At 39.7% G+C, this 14,531-nt stretch overlaps 1 protein-coding gene across 1 annotated transcript in view; it reads right to left on the reverse strand.

Moving 5' to 3' along the window:
• The window catches only part of SGPP1 (sphingosine-1-phosphate phosphatase 1), a 35,007-nt gene extending 21,962 nt beyond the window's left edge, over positions 1 to 13,045 (reverse strand). Inside the window, exon 1 of the mRNA XM_059373352.1 lies at positions 12,242 to 13,045. Within this exon, the coding sequence (XP_059229335.1) occupies positions 12,242 to 12,946 (705 nt within the window). The 5' untranslated portion in view covers positions 12,947 to 13,045. The remainder of the gene's footprint in view (positions 1 to 12,241) is intronic.
• Positions 13,046 to 14,531: the final 1,486 nt, after the last annotated feature.

The raw sequence follows: 14,531 nt of genomic DNA on the forward strand, positions 1-14,531 counted from the left end.
ATAGTACATCATTAGTTTCAGGTGTGTTCTATTATTAATCAGTTGCATGTAACACCCAGTGCTCATTACATCACATGCCCTCCTTAATGCCCATCCCCCAGCTACGTCATCACCCCATGCACCTCCCCTTCAGCATCCCTCAGTTTGTTTCCTAGAGTTAAGAATCTTTTCATGGTGGGCGCCTGGGTGGCTCAGTTGGTTAAGTCACTGACTTCAGCTCAAGTCAGGATCCCTGCTCAGCGAGGAGTCTGCTTCTCCCTCTCGTGCTTTCTTTCTCTCTCTCAAATAAATAAAATCTTTTTTAAAAAAAAAGGTCTCTCATGGGTTTTCTTCATTGATGAGTTTCCATTCCATTTTCCCTCTCTTCCCCATGATCCTCTGCGCTGTTTCTTATTTTCCACATATGAGAGAAATCATATAATTATCCTTCTCTGATTGACTTACTTCACCCAGCATAATACCCTCCAGTTCCACCCACATAGATCTAAATAGTAAATATTCATCCCTTCTGATGGCTGAGTAATACTCCATTGTACTCCATTATACTGTACTGTATACTATACATTGTATACCATAATACTCCATTATAGTTGAGTATTTGCTTTCAAATTGTGTGTATATATATATATATATATATATATATATACACTCCATTGTATATATAACTTCTTTATTCATTCATCTGTCAATGGGCATCTCAGCTCTTTCCACAGTTTGGCTATTGTGGACATTGCTGTTATAAGCATTGAGGTGCCCATGTCCCTTTGGATCAATACATTTCTATCTTTGTGGTAAATATGTCTAGGTCTCTTTCATGTGTAGACCTGCCTCCCAAATAGTTCTGTCTTAAAGACACCTCAAATTCAATTAAAACTAAAATGGAATTCTCCTCCTGCTTTCCAGATTTTCTATTTCTACAAATTAAACTACTATTTCTCAGCTTCCCAAATAGGAAATCTGGGAATAATCCTTTACTCCTGTTTTTTCTTCCCACTGCCAACTGGAATTAATCACCACGTCTTGTCAATTCTACCTCTAAATATCTCTTAAAGGTATCCATTTCTTTCTACTCCCACTGACACTACCTAGGTCAGGGGCCAGTTGAGTTTTTAAATAAAGAGGCAGATAGTAACTGTTTTGGACTTTGTGGATTACGTAGTCAGTGTCACAGTTATTCAGCTCTATTGCTGTAACACAAAAGCATCACACACAATCTAGATATAAATGAATAGACATGGCTGTGTTTCAATAAGGTTTTAGGAATCCCCACTAAAATTATTAATTTCCTATAATTTGTACCTGTCACAACATATTCTTCTTGTGGCTTTTTTCAACTATTTAAAATGTAAAAAAATCATTCACAGTTCACAAGTCATATAAAATCAGGCAGCTGTTCGTAGTCTCCTGATCTAGGCCTCCCATCTTTTCTCCCTTGAATTGGTGGAGTAACATCTTAGTTGGTCTAGTTTCCCTGCCTCCAGTCTTACTGCTCTCTAGTCCATTTTCTATACTTTAGACACAATAGTCTTCCTAAAATAACAATCTAATCTCCTCCAAGCAAACAGACCATATTTTGGGGGTTTTGCCCTGTTATCTGTAGGGCTTGTGATACTGGCTAGTACTTACTAAAAATGAAAGGATTATATTTGTGGAATTTAATAGCGTTACCTTTATTAAAGCTTTTTAGTCAAGAAAAAAGGTACACTTGCAACAGAAGAAATAAACATCATAATTCTCAGTTGATACGATTTTCTTCTATGAAGAACAAATGAGATTATACATATAAATTATTAAATTAAAGGAGACCTGAAAAAAGTTGCTGTTTATATGATCAATGCATAAAAATCAAGCATGTTTCTATCTTCCAGCCCCAAAGTTAGAATATTTGATTTTTAATATCATTGTAACATATAACATGCGTTTTATATATATACATATATAAAAATGCGTTTTATATATATACATATATAAAACGCATGTTATATATATATACACATATAACATATAACAATAACAAAAAATATAAAGTAACTACAAATAAATCTAACAGAATTTATACTTGATTTATATGAAGGTTATAAAACTCCATTGAAATAAGAAAACCTAAATATATAAGATTCACCATATTCACAGATACATTCAATATTGTAAGGCTATCAATTCTCTCTACATTCATTTATAAATTCACTGCGATTTCAATAAAAGTCCAGAGTTTTTTATAGAAATTAAAGAACTCAATCTAAAAAGTACGTTGAAAGCAAATACTCAAAAACAGCCAAGACAATCTTGAAGAATATGGTAGAGAACTTTCATAAATAAGACTTACCCTAAAGCAATTAATGAGACTTACTCTAAAGCATAAATTAAATAAGACTAAAGCAATTAATAATTACTCTGAAGCAATTTCATAAGGTAAGACTTACTCTAAAGCATGACAGTGATAAAGAGATAGACAAAAAAAACAGTGAAACACAACAAAGAACCCCAGAATCACACCCATACATATATGGGAACTTGATATATAACCTAAGTGGCATTACAGGTAAGTGGAGAAAGGATGAATTATTCAAAAATAGTATTAGGTCAATTAATTATCAGTGTGAAAAAAATCACATCAGATCCATATCTCACAATATATACAAAACTAAGGTTAGATCAAATTTTTTAAACATGAAAGTAGTATTTTATCTTTCCAATAAAAAAAAAAATAGCAACAGGATTTTTCTTTTAGAGCTAGAAAAACAGGGGCGCCTGAATGGCTCAGTGGGTTAAAGCCTCTGCCTTCAGCTCAGTCATGGTTTCAGGATCCTGGGACTGAGGCTGCATCAGGCTCTCTGCTCAGCAGGGGAGCCTCTTCCTCCTCTCTTTCTACCTGTCTCTCTGCCTACTTGTGATCTCTGTCAAATAAATAAATAAAATTAAAGAAAAAAAACCTAGAAAAACAAAATCCAAAGTACATACAAAAAACTGTATAAACAAGTGAAAACAGCAAGAATAAGTAAAAAATATTATAAAGCTACAATCAATGTAATAGTATGGAACTTGCACACAAATATCAGATGTTCCAATTCTAAGTAAAAAATATGGATATAGACCCAAGTATATACCTATATTTAATACATGATAAAAGTGACAGTTCAAGTCAGTAGGCGAAAATGGGCTATTGATGCTATTGGGGAATATCAAGTGAGATTCCTTCCTCAAAGAAAGAGATGGTTAAAAGATTTAAGCATATGGGGCACCTGGGTGGCTCAGTGGGTTAAGGCCTCTGCTTTCGGCTCAGGTCATGATCCCAGGGTTCTGAGATCGAGTCCCACATCGGGCTCTCTGCTCAGCAGGGAGCCTCTTCCTCCTCTCTTTCTGCCTGCCTCTCTGCCTACTTGTGATCTCTCTCTCTTTCTCTGTCAAATAAATAAAATCTTTAAAAAAAAAGATTTAAGCATAAAAAAAAAAAACCACAGAAGTACTATAAGAAACAACAGTAGAAGGCTATTCTATGTATGATACAAAACCCAGAAACTATGAAACAAAAGATACCTAAAAAAAAATAATTCTGGGGCACCTGGGTGGCTCAGTGGGTTAAGCCTCTGCCTTCGGTCATGATCTCAGGGTCCTGGGATTGAGCCCCACATCGGGCTTTTTGCTCAGAAGGGAGCCTGCTTTCCTCTCTCTCTCTGCCTGCCTCTCTGCATACATTGTGATCTCTGTCTGTCAAATGAATAAATAAAATCTTTAAAAAAAAAAATTCTGCTTGGAAAAAATGGTAGGAAGAAAATAGGAAAGCACATTTCTAAATCATACATGGACAAAAAGGTAATATGACCACAATATAAAGGGCTTCAAAAACCAATCAGTAACCCAAGAGAAACAAAAACATATGTCCATGCAAAAACTTACACAAAACTATCCATAGCAACACTATTCAAAATAACCAAAAAGTAAAACCAAATGTCTATCAACAGGTGAAGGGATAAATAAAATGTATATCCATCTGATGGAATAGTACACTTCACAATAAAAAGTAATGAAAGGAATAAAGCACTGATACATGCTATAATATGGATGAATCTTAAAACATGCTAAGTGAAAGAAACCAGCAACAGACTATATACTGTATGCTTTCATTTACATGATATGTCCAGAGTAGACAAATCTACACAGACAAAGTGGATTAGTGATTGTGTAGGGAGTTGGGGGGGTGGTGAAGAGTGACTACTATGCGTATTGGGTTCCTTTGGGTGGTGATGAAAATATTCTAAAGTTGATTGTAGTGGTGGTTGCACAACTCTATGAATATATCAGAAGCCACTGAACTGCATATTTTAAATGGGTGAATATATATGAATTACTTATCAGTAAGTTTTTTGTAATAAAAAAAGTAAGGTAAATAAAGGTGAGAGGATTTGTTTCTGTCCATAAAGGATTAACGGCTATAACAACAGCCATTCCATTATAAACAGCCAGAAAACTTGACAAATTATATAAAACAACCATTTTCATATACTGGAAAACAAGCAGCATGAACTGTAATTCAGGAGAAAAGGGAAATAAATGAGATGAGCCCTATGATTGCCCTGACTTGCTGCCAGAGGCAGTTTCCAGGCTATAGCATGGGAGGAGGAACCAAAACAAAGGCTAGCAGTCTCACTGGGTTAAGGGAAGAAGAGTGGAATTTGCAGAGGCCAAAGCAGGCATTAATTTGCAGCACAGAGCACAAGAGAGAGGAATCCACACAAGAGAATGAGCCCCAAAGAACTGTAGGGGGTCTCTGGAAATTGTTTGCTGAGTACTAATGTGTGCATGCATGGGGTGAAAATCCACCTGTCTGGGGAAAATAGTAGGCCAAACAATTCCCAAAGCTCACATAGGAACGGAAATGCTTTCCCATTAGGCAGAATACTAAGGGAATTGGGCAGTCTTTGTAAGGTTATCACCTGGAGAGCCTGGCTGCCTTAATAGAGCATGTGATTCTCCATCTCAGGGTTGTAAATTCAAGTCCCACACTGAGTGTATAGATTACTAGTAAGTAAAATATTTTTTAAAAAGGTTATGATCTTAGCAATGAGGCCAAATTAGCTCTAGACTAAGGTTATTCTGGATGCTCTCAGCTTAAGTTGACAAGTAATTTAACTGTAACCACGATCATGTCCAACTCTATTTAAAGTAATAAACACAATCTAAAACTATAAAAATTACTAAGCAAAGAAGCTGGAGAATATGATCCAGGAGAAATACTAGAGTCACACAAAGATGACAAAGATGATGGTTAGTGGAAAAGAATCTTTAAACAGCTATTAAAATCTTATACTCAAGGATGTAAAAGAAAACAGGAACATAATGGGTGGAGAAATGGAAGACTTAAAAAACACATAATTGGAGCTTCTAGATATAAAATAAACAGTATCTGAAACTATATCCCATCCTACTTGAGGAGTCTACCAGAAAATCAGACCCTGCAGAAGAAACAATCAATGAAGCTGAAGTCATAGCAATAGAAACAACCCAAAATTAATCAGAGAGCAAAAACACTGCAATCATCATCATCACATCAGTGATCTGTGAGTGACCAGTGTCAACAATTTAACATACATGAAACTGAAGTTCCAGAACAGGAGGAGATGATAGAAGAGGGGAGAAAAAATTTTTTCTAGAAATGCTGGGACATTATACAAAAATAATAATGTATTACTGTGAGTTTTATAACATGTAGATATAAAATGTATGACAATAATATAAAGGAAGGGAGAGGGAAAAATGGAAGTATAGTTTTATAAGGTTCTTAAGGTATACTTGAAGTGGTATAACATTACTTGAAGGTAGAGCAACAGTTTAAAAAAAAAAAAATCCCCAAAAGAATAGTTTCGAAAAAGGGGTGCCTGGGTGGCTCAGTGGTTAAGCATCTGCCCAGGTCATGATTCCAGGGTCCTGGATCCAGCCCCACATGGCGCTCCCAGCTCAGCAGACAATCTGCTTCCCCCTCTCTCAATCCCCCTGCTTGTGTTCCCTCTCGCTGGCGCTCTCTGTCAAATAAATAAATAAAATCTTAAAAAAAAAAAAAAAAAAAAAAAAAAAGAGGGACACCTGGGTGGCTCAGTGGTTAACGCGTCTGCTTTGGGCTCAGGCCGTGATCCGAGGGTTCTGGAATAGAGCCCCGAATTAGGCTCTCTGCTCAGCAAGGAGCCTGCTTCCTCTTTTCTCTCTGCCTGCCTCTCTGCCTACTTGGGATCTCTGTCTGGCAAATAAATAAAATAAATAAAATCTTTAAAAAAAAAATAGCTTCAGAAAAAAGAATCAGTAAGTAAAATGCCAGTAATCTAATAGAAAACAAATATGAGAAAGGTTTGAATAGGCAGTACTGGAATAGTCAACTTACTAAATAGATTATGCTACGTTAATATATTGGTGCAGGGGCGCCGGGGTGGCTCAGTTGGTTAAGCATTCAACCCTTGATTTCAGCCCAGGTTATGATCCCAGGGTTCTCAGATCAAGCCCTGTGTCAGGCTCCCTGCTCAGCTGTTTGAGCCTTACTTCTCCCTCTCCTGCCCTTGCTTGTGCACTCTCTCTCTGTCAAATAAAATAAGTAAAATCTTTAAATAAATACATAAATAAATCTTTAAAAAATATATACGTGTACTGGAACTTAAGTAAAATATAAAAAAATCACACAACTTTATATAATATGGAAAGGCTATATAATACAGTAGCATAATGTAATTTTGCAGCCAAACCAGGTTTGAATCCAGGCTCTGTTATGTACTTGCAGTCATCTGGAGCAAATTACTTAAGTTCCCACCACCTCAGTTTCTTCTTCTGCTAACCAGTGATAATACTCAGAGGATTTTATGGGAATCAAAAAGAATTAAGCATTTAAAACCATTGTTAAATACAAAGTAAGTATTCACTAACTGTTGGGTAAAAGAAAAGGAAAATCTTTCTACAATATACTTCTAAATGAGAAAAGCAGGGTCCAGAACAGTATAGTTTGTTACCCTTTGTATGAAAAAATAAACTATACAGATACATGTCTATAATAGACAAGACTTTCTAGAAGGCTAAAAAAGAAACTTCTAGGGGCGCCTGGGTGGCTCAGTGGGTTAAACCTCTGCCTTTGGCTCAGGTCATGATCTCAGGGTCCTGGGATCAAGCCCCACATCGGGCTCTCTGCTCAGCAGGGAGCCTGCTTCCCCCTCTCTCTCTGCCTGCCTCTCTGCCTACTTGTGATCTCTCTGTCTGTCAAATAAATAAATAAAATTAAAAAAAAAAAAAAAGAAACTTCTAAGAGTGAATCCCCTGGAATAGAGATTCTGGTAGCCATGGAATAGAAGAAGAAGAGAAATGCCCTCTCCACTTCATATTTTCATGTAAATACTAAATTTCCTATGTATCCCCCATTCAAACAAATAAATTTAATTAATTTTAAATCAAGAATTAATAATAAGCACTTATAAAATAAGGAAAATATGCATTAAAAACATAAGTATGCCACTAGGTAAAAAGAAATCAAAGAGCAAACCAATTTGATTTTTTTTTTTTTAATAAACTGTTTCTAGGGGCGCCTGAGTGGCTCAGTGGGTTAAAGCCTCTGCCTTCAGATCTGGTCATGGTCCCGGGGTCCTGGGATCAGAGCCTTGCATTGGCTCTCTGATCAGCGGGGAGCCTGCTTCCTCCTCTCTTTCTCTGCCTGCCTCTCTGCCTACTTGTGATCTTTGTCTGTTAAATAAATAAATCTTTTTACAAAATTTATAAAAAACAAAACAAAACAAAATAAACGGTTTCTTCTCAGAATTACCAGTGATCAGTTTCCATTGGCTCTTGCAGCCTTTTCTAGCCACTGTCATTTATGACCCACTTTTGTACTTTTGTAGCTCTTACTTTTTTTTTTTTTAAGATTTTATATATTTATTTGACAGAGAGAGATCACAGGCAGGTAGAGAGATGGGGGGGGGGAGCAGGCTCCCTGCTGAGCAGAGGGCCCAAAGCAGGGCTTAACCCACTGAGCCACCCAGGCACCCCTGTAGCTCTTACTTCCTGTCTTCCTTTTATCTTTTCATGATTCAGTATCTTTATTATATACAATAAACTGTATTTTAATAAAGTATATTATAAGCTTTTCTTTTCCAAAGTTCTTATGTTTATGGCATTTTTTTATTATAGTAGGAAGACAGAAGGAAATGTGAGAAAATCAGCAAAGATTTCAGTCAACAACTTAATATATGTTTAAAACAAACATTTGTAGATATTGCATATGTATGTACATACACATTATCTTCTCCAGGCATATAAAAACTGTTTTTGTAGTTTAAGACAATCCTATTTCAAAAATATTTATCACCAACAATTCTTTAAAAATCACATTGTGTGATTTGGAATGTTTTCTGCATAAACTCTGGAGTCTGAAAGATTTAAATTTGCCTTCTGAGACTTACCCAGAGCTATGTTACTTTGTCAAGTTACTTCACCTCCTTAACCTCCCTCTACCTTAGTTTCCTTTAAATTTCTATTAATAGTAGAACCAAACATTGGGATGTTTTAAGAGCGGACTAAACCAGGTAATAGACCTTTCAAAAAATGTCTGACCTCTATTAAGACCTTCACAAATGTTAATAATGTTAATTATAGAATTACTATTATTATTATTATTATTAAAATTAGTGAAAGGATATAGATTAGTTGGGAATGGGTTTGGCTATAGTGTGGTGATAATTTTTTTTAAATGAAATTAATCTAAAACTTTCTTAATTTTATTAAATCAGGTATGTAATTAGAACTCGTTATTAAAGAATTTAGAATTTTTATTTTTTGAAAGAACATGCAAAAATAAATATAAAAGGAGTGCTTTATTTTTAATTTTTTATTATTCTTCAAAGGACTATGTTTTTTTTTTTTTTTTTAAAGATTTTATTTGTTTATTTGACAGAGAGAAATCACAAGTACACTGAGAGGCAGGCAGAGAGAGAGAGAGAAGGAAGCAGGCTCCCTGCTGAGCAGAGAGCCCGATGCGGGACTCGATCCCAGGACCCTGAGATCATGACCTGAGCCGAAGGCAGTGGCTTAACCCACTGAGCCACCCAGGCGCCCAGGACTATGTTCTTAATACCTGCTGCTCCTTATTCCTTATTTTTTCCCAACTTAGGCTACAAAAGATTCCAACAAATAATATGAGAGCAGTAATTATTGCCCTGGCTAAATGGATCAAGTTAATACCTGGAGAAATGCCATACATTTTCTATCTTGCATCACCATGAATAAAAAAATTCTCCTAGAATCAAATAACCACTTGGAGTCATACTATCCACATCTCTCTTTCGATATTATAACATACCTTAAAAAGATTCAAAAACTGGAATCGCAAAAAAGGTGAGACAACAATGTTGGAGAAATGTAAAATATATTTTAAGGATCAAGAGTTAATTTTACTGGAAGGGATTTAAGAAAGTACATTTTTTTTCCTCAGAAATCTTTGGGGAAAGTTCAGTAAAATGGACTACACCCTCACTTAGCCAGCAAATGGATCAGAATCTCTGGAAGTAAGGTGCAGAAACCTACATTTTAAACAAGCCCCAAGTAATTTTTTTTGTCCATGGTCATTTTAAGAACAAATAAGGACTAATGAAACAAAAGGGTTAACTAAAAAGGCTCTGTGTAGGAGGTGAATCTTGAGCAGATTTCAAGTAGCAACATTAAGTGGCAGGGAGGAGTTCAGTAGTTATTCCACACCAAAGGGATGGTATGTGAGATAAGTCTGCTTCCACAGCCATTTCAGCATCCTGGGCATACAGAAGTAACCACACTTGTCCTGAATAAGCTGTAGGGGCCCAGCAGATGGACAGGACTGTCAACCAAAACTACTATTAGAAAAACACCAGGCTTTCACTGTCTAATTCTTATCCCAAGTTTCCAAGATATATTTTTAAAGATTTTATTTATTAGAGAGTGAGCAAAGGCGGGGGGTGGGGGTGGCAGAGGGAGAAGTAGACTCCCCACTGAGCAGGGAGCCCCATGCAGGGCTCTATCCCAGAACCCTAAGATCATGACCTGAATGGAAGGCAGAATCTTAACCAAGTGAGCCACCCAGGAGCCCCACCAATGTTTTTTTTTTCATTACCTACCCTGGAAATACAAGCCTCTGAAGTACAATAGTACTGACAGAGAACAGGACCGAAACAACTTAAGCAAAGGGAGGTACTTTTGTTTTCAATTCATAACAAGGATTTTTAAAAAGTAAAAAGGTTAAAAAAAAGTCATTTTGGTTTTTAAACTAGATTATTACAAACATTTATAAATAGGACTTCCATACAAGGGAGGCTTTCCTCTCTAACAGCAAACCAATTATTCAAACTTAGAAGTTTACTCAAATTTAGAGTAAAACATGTAAAATAAGAAATTTTAACTAATTTTACAAGACCAATTCTAATAGGTCAGTTTCCACATCTATAAAATGATGTTTGAGAGTAGGTGATTTCTGAAGTCCTGCCTAGCTCAATTTCTAAAACTGAACGACCTACAATTTTCTCAGACTTTGAACAAAATATATTACATTGTTCAAAAATTATAATGTAAGTTTATTCGGATAATTCAAATAACCCTGAAATGTTAGAATACTAGTATCTACAATCCATAAATGATCAGCAGTGCTGTTTTCAGACTTCCTGTTAGCATGTGTTCTGAATAAATGATGAGCAAAAAATAACTTTCTCTTACTTGGACTTCTAACATTAACAGCAAGCAACATAGTTACTCATTGAGGAGTTCTAAAAGGCCCTATAGTAATAGAATCCTGAACCCTCTCATGAAAATAAGAGAAACATTATTAGCTAACTAGTATCACGCCAAATGTAACTCAATGACAATCTTAAATTTGAAATATTTAAATAAGATTTGAAATCTTTATCATTCAAAAAAGGCAGCACTACTTTATAATCTGAATATCCTCTATATTTCCTTTGGCTAAATACAAAGAAAAAAAACTGTCCATGGTACTCTTCCCTCGTAATTCTGTCATTCTTACCCTGCACATTACATAATTTCCATGTTACTGTAAGAGAGATGCACTGCACATAAGTGCCCATGGGGACAAGATTTTATCTATACTGGAATTAAATCTGGAATAAAAAAGCTTCTCATAATAGAGTTTTACACAGATTTGAGTATTTCTCAATATAAACTGATTTGGGGCTCTAAAGGCAAAAAAAAAAAAAAAAAAAAAAAAAAATCCAGGAAGACTGAGTCTTTAGATTCTCTATAATTATCAACTTTATTCTTAAATTAAGGGACTGTATGCAGTAGGAACAAAGCTTCTTACAATTTAAAAGATAAAACAAGACAGCAGTCTAAGAATAAATTTTGTTTCCATAGAGAACAATGAGTTTTCAAACCCATGTAACATTTATGGGCCATGAAAAAGTGAGAAATGGGAGGCCAAAAGAAGCAGGCAAAATACAAAATGTTTACCATTAAAAACTCATCCCTGATTGTCAGGCTGGCCCTGCTGTCATATATAACACTTTTACAAACCCACCAGTCTGACCAAGAACTCTAATTTTAAGAAAAACTTTAAAAGTATGCATTTTTAAAGCTAATGCAACAGTAATCCCATAGTGGCTCAACAACTAATACTACAGATCAGTGATTCAGAAGGTAATTAAGCTTTGTGTCTATCAGCAAATTAGCAACCACACCCCTTAAAAAAAGAACTCAGGCTATGTTCCATTAACTTCCATAAACAGCGACTTTCGTTTAAAATTCATTACTTCATTGCCTAGAACAACAATGTTTGTTTTGGAATTACACTACGGTTTTATAAACAAGCCTAAAACAGAGTTAGTTTGGGGGAAAGCAGCGGATATTATGGTAAAAGTGAGTCTTAGTTACCTAACGATGACGTATAAGAACACTATAATTAATTACAATTATATTCTGTGCATCACAAGAATTAAAACCATTTAAAAACTCAACCAAAGCCCGATAATTTGTTACTCCACGAATAGCGTTTCCTCTGGGTTCTAAGAAAGGCATTGCTATTAGAATACAGTTTGACAGCTAAGTCTCTAGGTTTCCCCCGATCACTTTAATTTTTATAAAACCTAGAAAGGGCCTGTTCGCGGGGACTGTGAAAACCCGTGGAAAGAGAGGCTTGGAAGGGGAACGGCCAAATTAAAATAACTGTGCGGAGCGAAAAGAATTCCGGGTTCTCCCGCGGAGAACTCCCCTAGGCACAGCAGGCGAGGAGCGGGAACCTTACCTGCCAGCGGCCATAGGTGAGGAGGACCATGGAGATGGGGATGGCGGTGCCGGACATGGCATGGGTGGAGGGCATGCTGTACTCGGAGTTGTAGAAGACCTCCAACTTGACCACTGGCGGCGATGCGGGCCGCGGCCGGCGGATGATGTCCTTGGTGCACTGGCCCAGGTACATGACCAGCACCCAAATGACCACGAGCCTCCGGCCCACAAGGGGGTCCAGGTTCCAGATCCAGAAGGGGAAGAACAGGATGTAAAAGAGTTCGTTGCCCAGTTCCGTGCCGAAGCAGAACAGGTAGTAGAGCGGCCAGTTGCTCACGTGGGCCAGCTCGCCCTCCTCGCCCGTCAGCGAGTTGCGGCGCAGGGCCCCCACGCGCCGCGGCGAGGCCGGGCCCAGCTCGGTCGCCAGCCCGTTCCGCACGCCGTTGGGAGCGCCGGCACCGCCGCCGCCGCCGGGCTTGGCGGGACACTGATTGCGGTCGCTCCCGGGCGGCTGGGGGCCTGCGGACGCCCCTGGCTGCTGCTCTCGGCGCCGGACGTCTCCGGCGAGGGGCGCCTCCGCCTTCTCATCTTCCCTCGCATCGGTGGCGGGAGCGGCGGAGCGGCGCGGGAGCGCTTCCACCCCGCACAGCCGCTGGAAACGGGCCACTTTCTGCGGCTCCTGCAGACGGCCAGCCAGCTGGGCCAGGCGCTGCCTCAGCGACATGATAACGGGACCAGGGCGGCCGGCGGAGGGGAGGGCGTCAGCCGCGGGAGGACGGGGCGGCCCCCGGCGCAGTCCCGAACCGTCCCCGCGCGCCGGGCCAGCAGCAGCGGCGCCCAGCTGGACCCGACCGGCTCTGCCGAGTGACGGCGCCACAGGCCGCAGCGGCCGCCGCGCGCCCCCGCCCCGCGCGCCCCTCCCCGGCCGCGCGCGCTCCGCCGCCGCCCGCGGCCTCCACGCGCCGGCGCGCGCAGCGCCCCGCCCCGCCCCCCACCGCCGTTCCGGGAGAGGGCCGGGCCGCGCGGGGCCGCCGCGAGCGCATCCGGAGGCGTCTGGGTGCTGAGGCTCGGCGGGGCGGCCGCCCGGAGGTTCGCCTTCACCTCCACCAGGCGTCGCGGCGCTCGGCGGACGGAGGTTGCCCGCCCCGCTTCGCCAACTTGAGCCCTCGGGTCCCTCCCGCTGTGGTGCCGGCTCCCTCTGGGGAGCGCTGACTCGGAAAGGCCACGATCCCGGCGCGGGCGTCCGCAGGGCGAGGGGCCGAGCACCCGGACATCCTGCTGGCACAGACTCAAGTGTTGAACGGTGGAGGAAGGCGAAACCACCACCCCGGGCTCAGAATCGTTGCTCTCAGGGCATCGCAAGTCATTCCAGAGCCGTCTCTGACGGTTGATGTCCTGAAAGCCACGTGCCCATTGACCAATGGTGGCAAGGCTAGATGTAGGTCCCAGGACAATACTGGGCCGGGAATCAAATAAGAGATCACCGTTATTCTTGCCTTAAATGTAGAATTTGCTTTTAATAAATTCTAATAGCTAGGAGGGTTCGCATACAAGTAATCGGTGACAGTGATTTAGAGTCTCAACCTCCATGTCTCACAAGGTACAAACTTGACTTCTAGAAAACACAGTTTTTATTAGAAGATCTCTGAACTCTGAATCCAGGAAGTTACTTCAGGTAAGATGGATATCTATAATTAAAGAATATGAACCTCTTCCAAGAAACAGGCTGGAAATTTCCCCTGCCGTGTCCGTAGAAATATTTCCTTCGTTTCCCACAGAGAGTGAGACTCTTCCTCCCGCCCCACTTGCTATACTGTAGCCAGAGAAAGACGAATAAATCATCATCCCTGTTTTAATTAAAGTTGCTCACAGTATCAATGGAGACAGACATAGGTCTACCTCTCAAGTACGGAGCAGATGATAAATGCTAAAATGGAGACATCAACAACATGCTCTGGAAAGGTGACTAGAGACAGCAAGAAAGGTGAAAAGTGATCCTCTGGAGCTGGTATCCTAATTAAAGAGCAGCATAAGATCAGGTGGAGAAGCTTAGGCAAAGAGAAAAGGGATCAAGACAGGATTGGGATGTGCAAAGATGTCTTTGGTGAACAATTAATAGCTCATAGAAGAAGGAGTAGGAAGAGTGAGTGAGTGGAATGGGCTTAGAAAGAGGGGATAGGACCAGATTGGAAAAACCTCGAATGCCTAGTTGGAGATTTTATTTTATAGTCGGTAGGGAGGCATGGAAGGCTTTTAACCTAGGGAGTGACACCATCACAACTGTGCTTTAGAAAGATAACTGAGAAGGA

The sequence above is a fragment of the Mustela nigripes genome, chromosome 13 (genome assembly GCF_022355385.1).
Source record: "Mustela nigripes isolate SB6536 chromosome 13, MUSNIG.SB6536, whole genome shotgun sequence".
NCBI classification, from domain to species: domain Eukaryota; kingdom Metazoa; phylum Chordata; class Mammalia; order Carnivora; family Mustelidae; genus Mustela; species Mustela nigripes.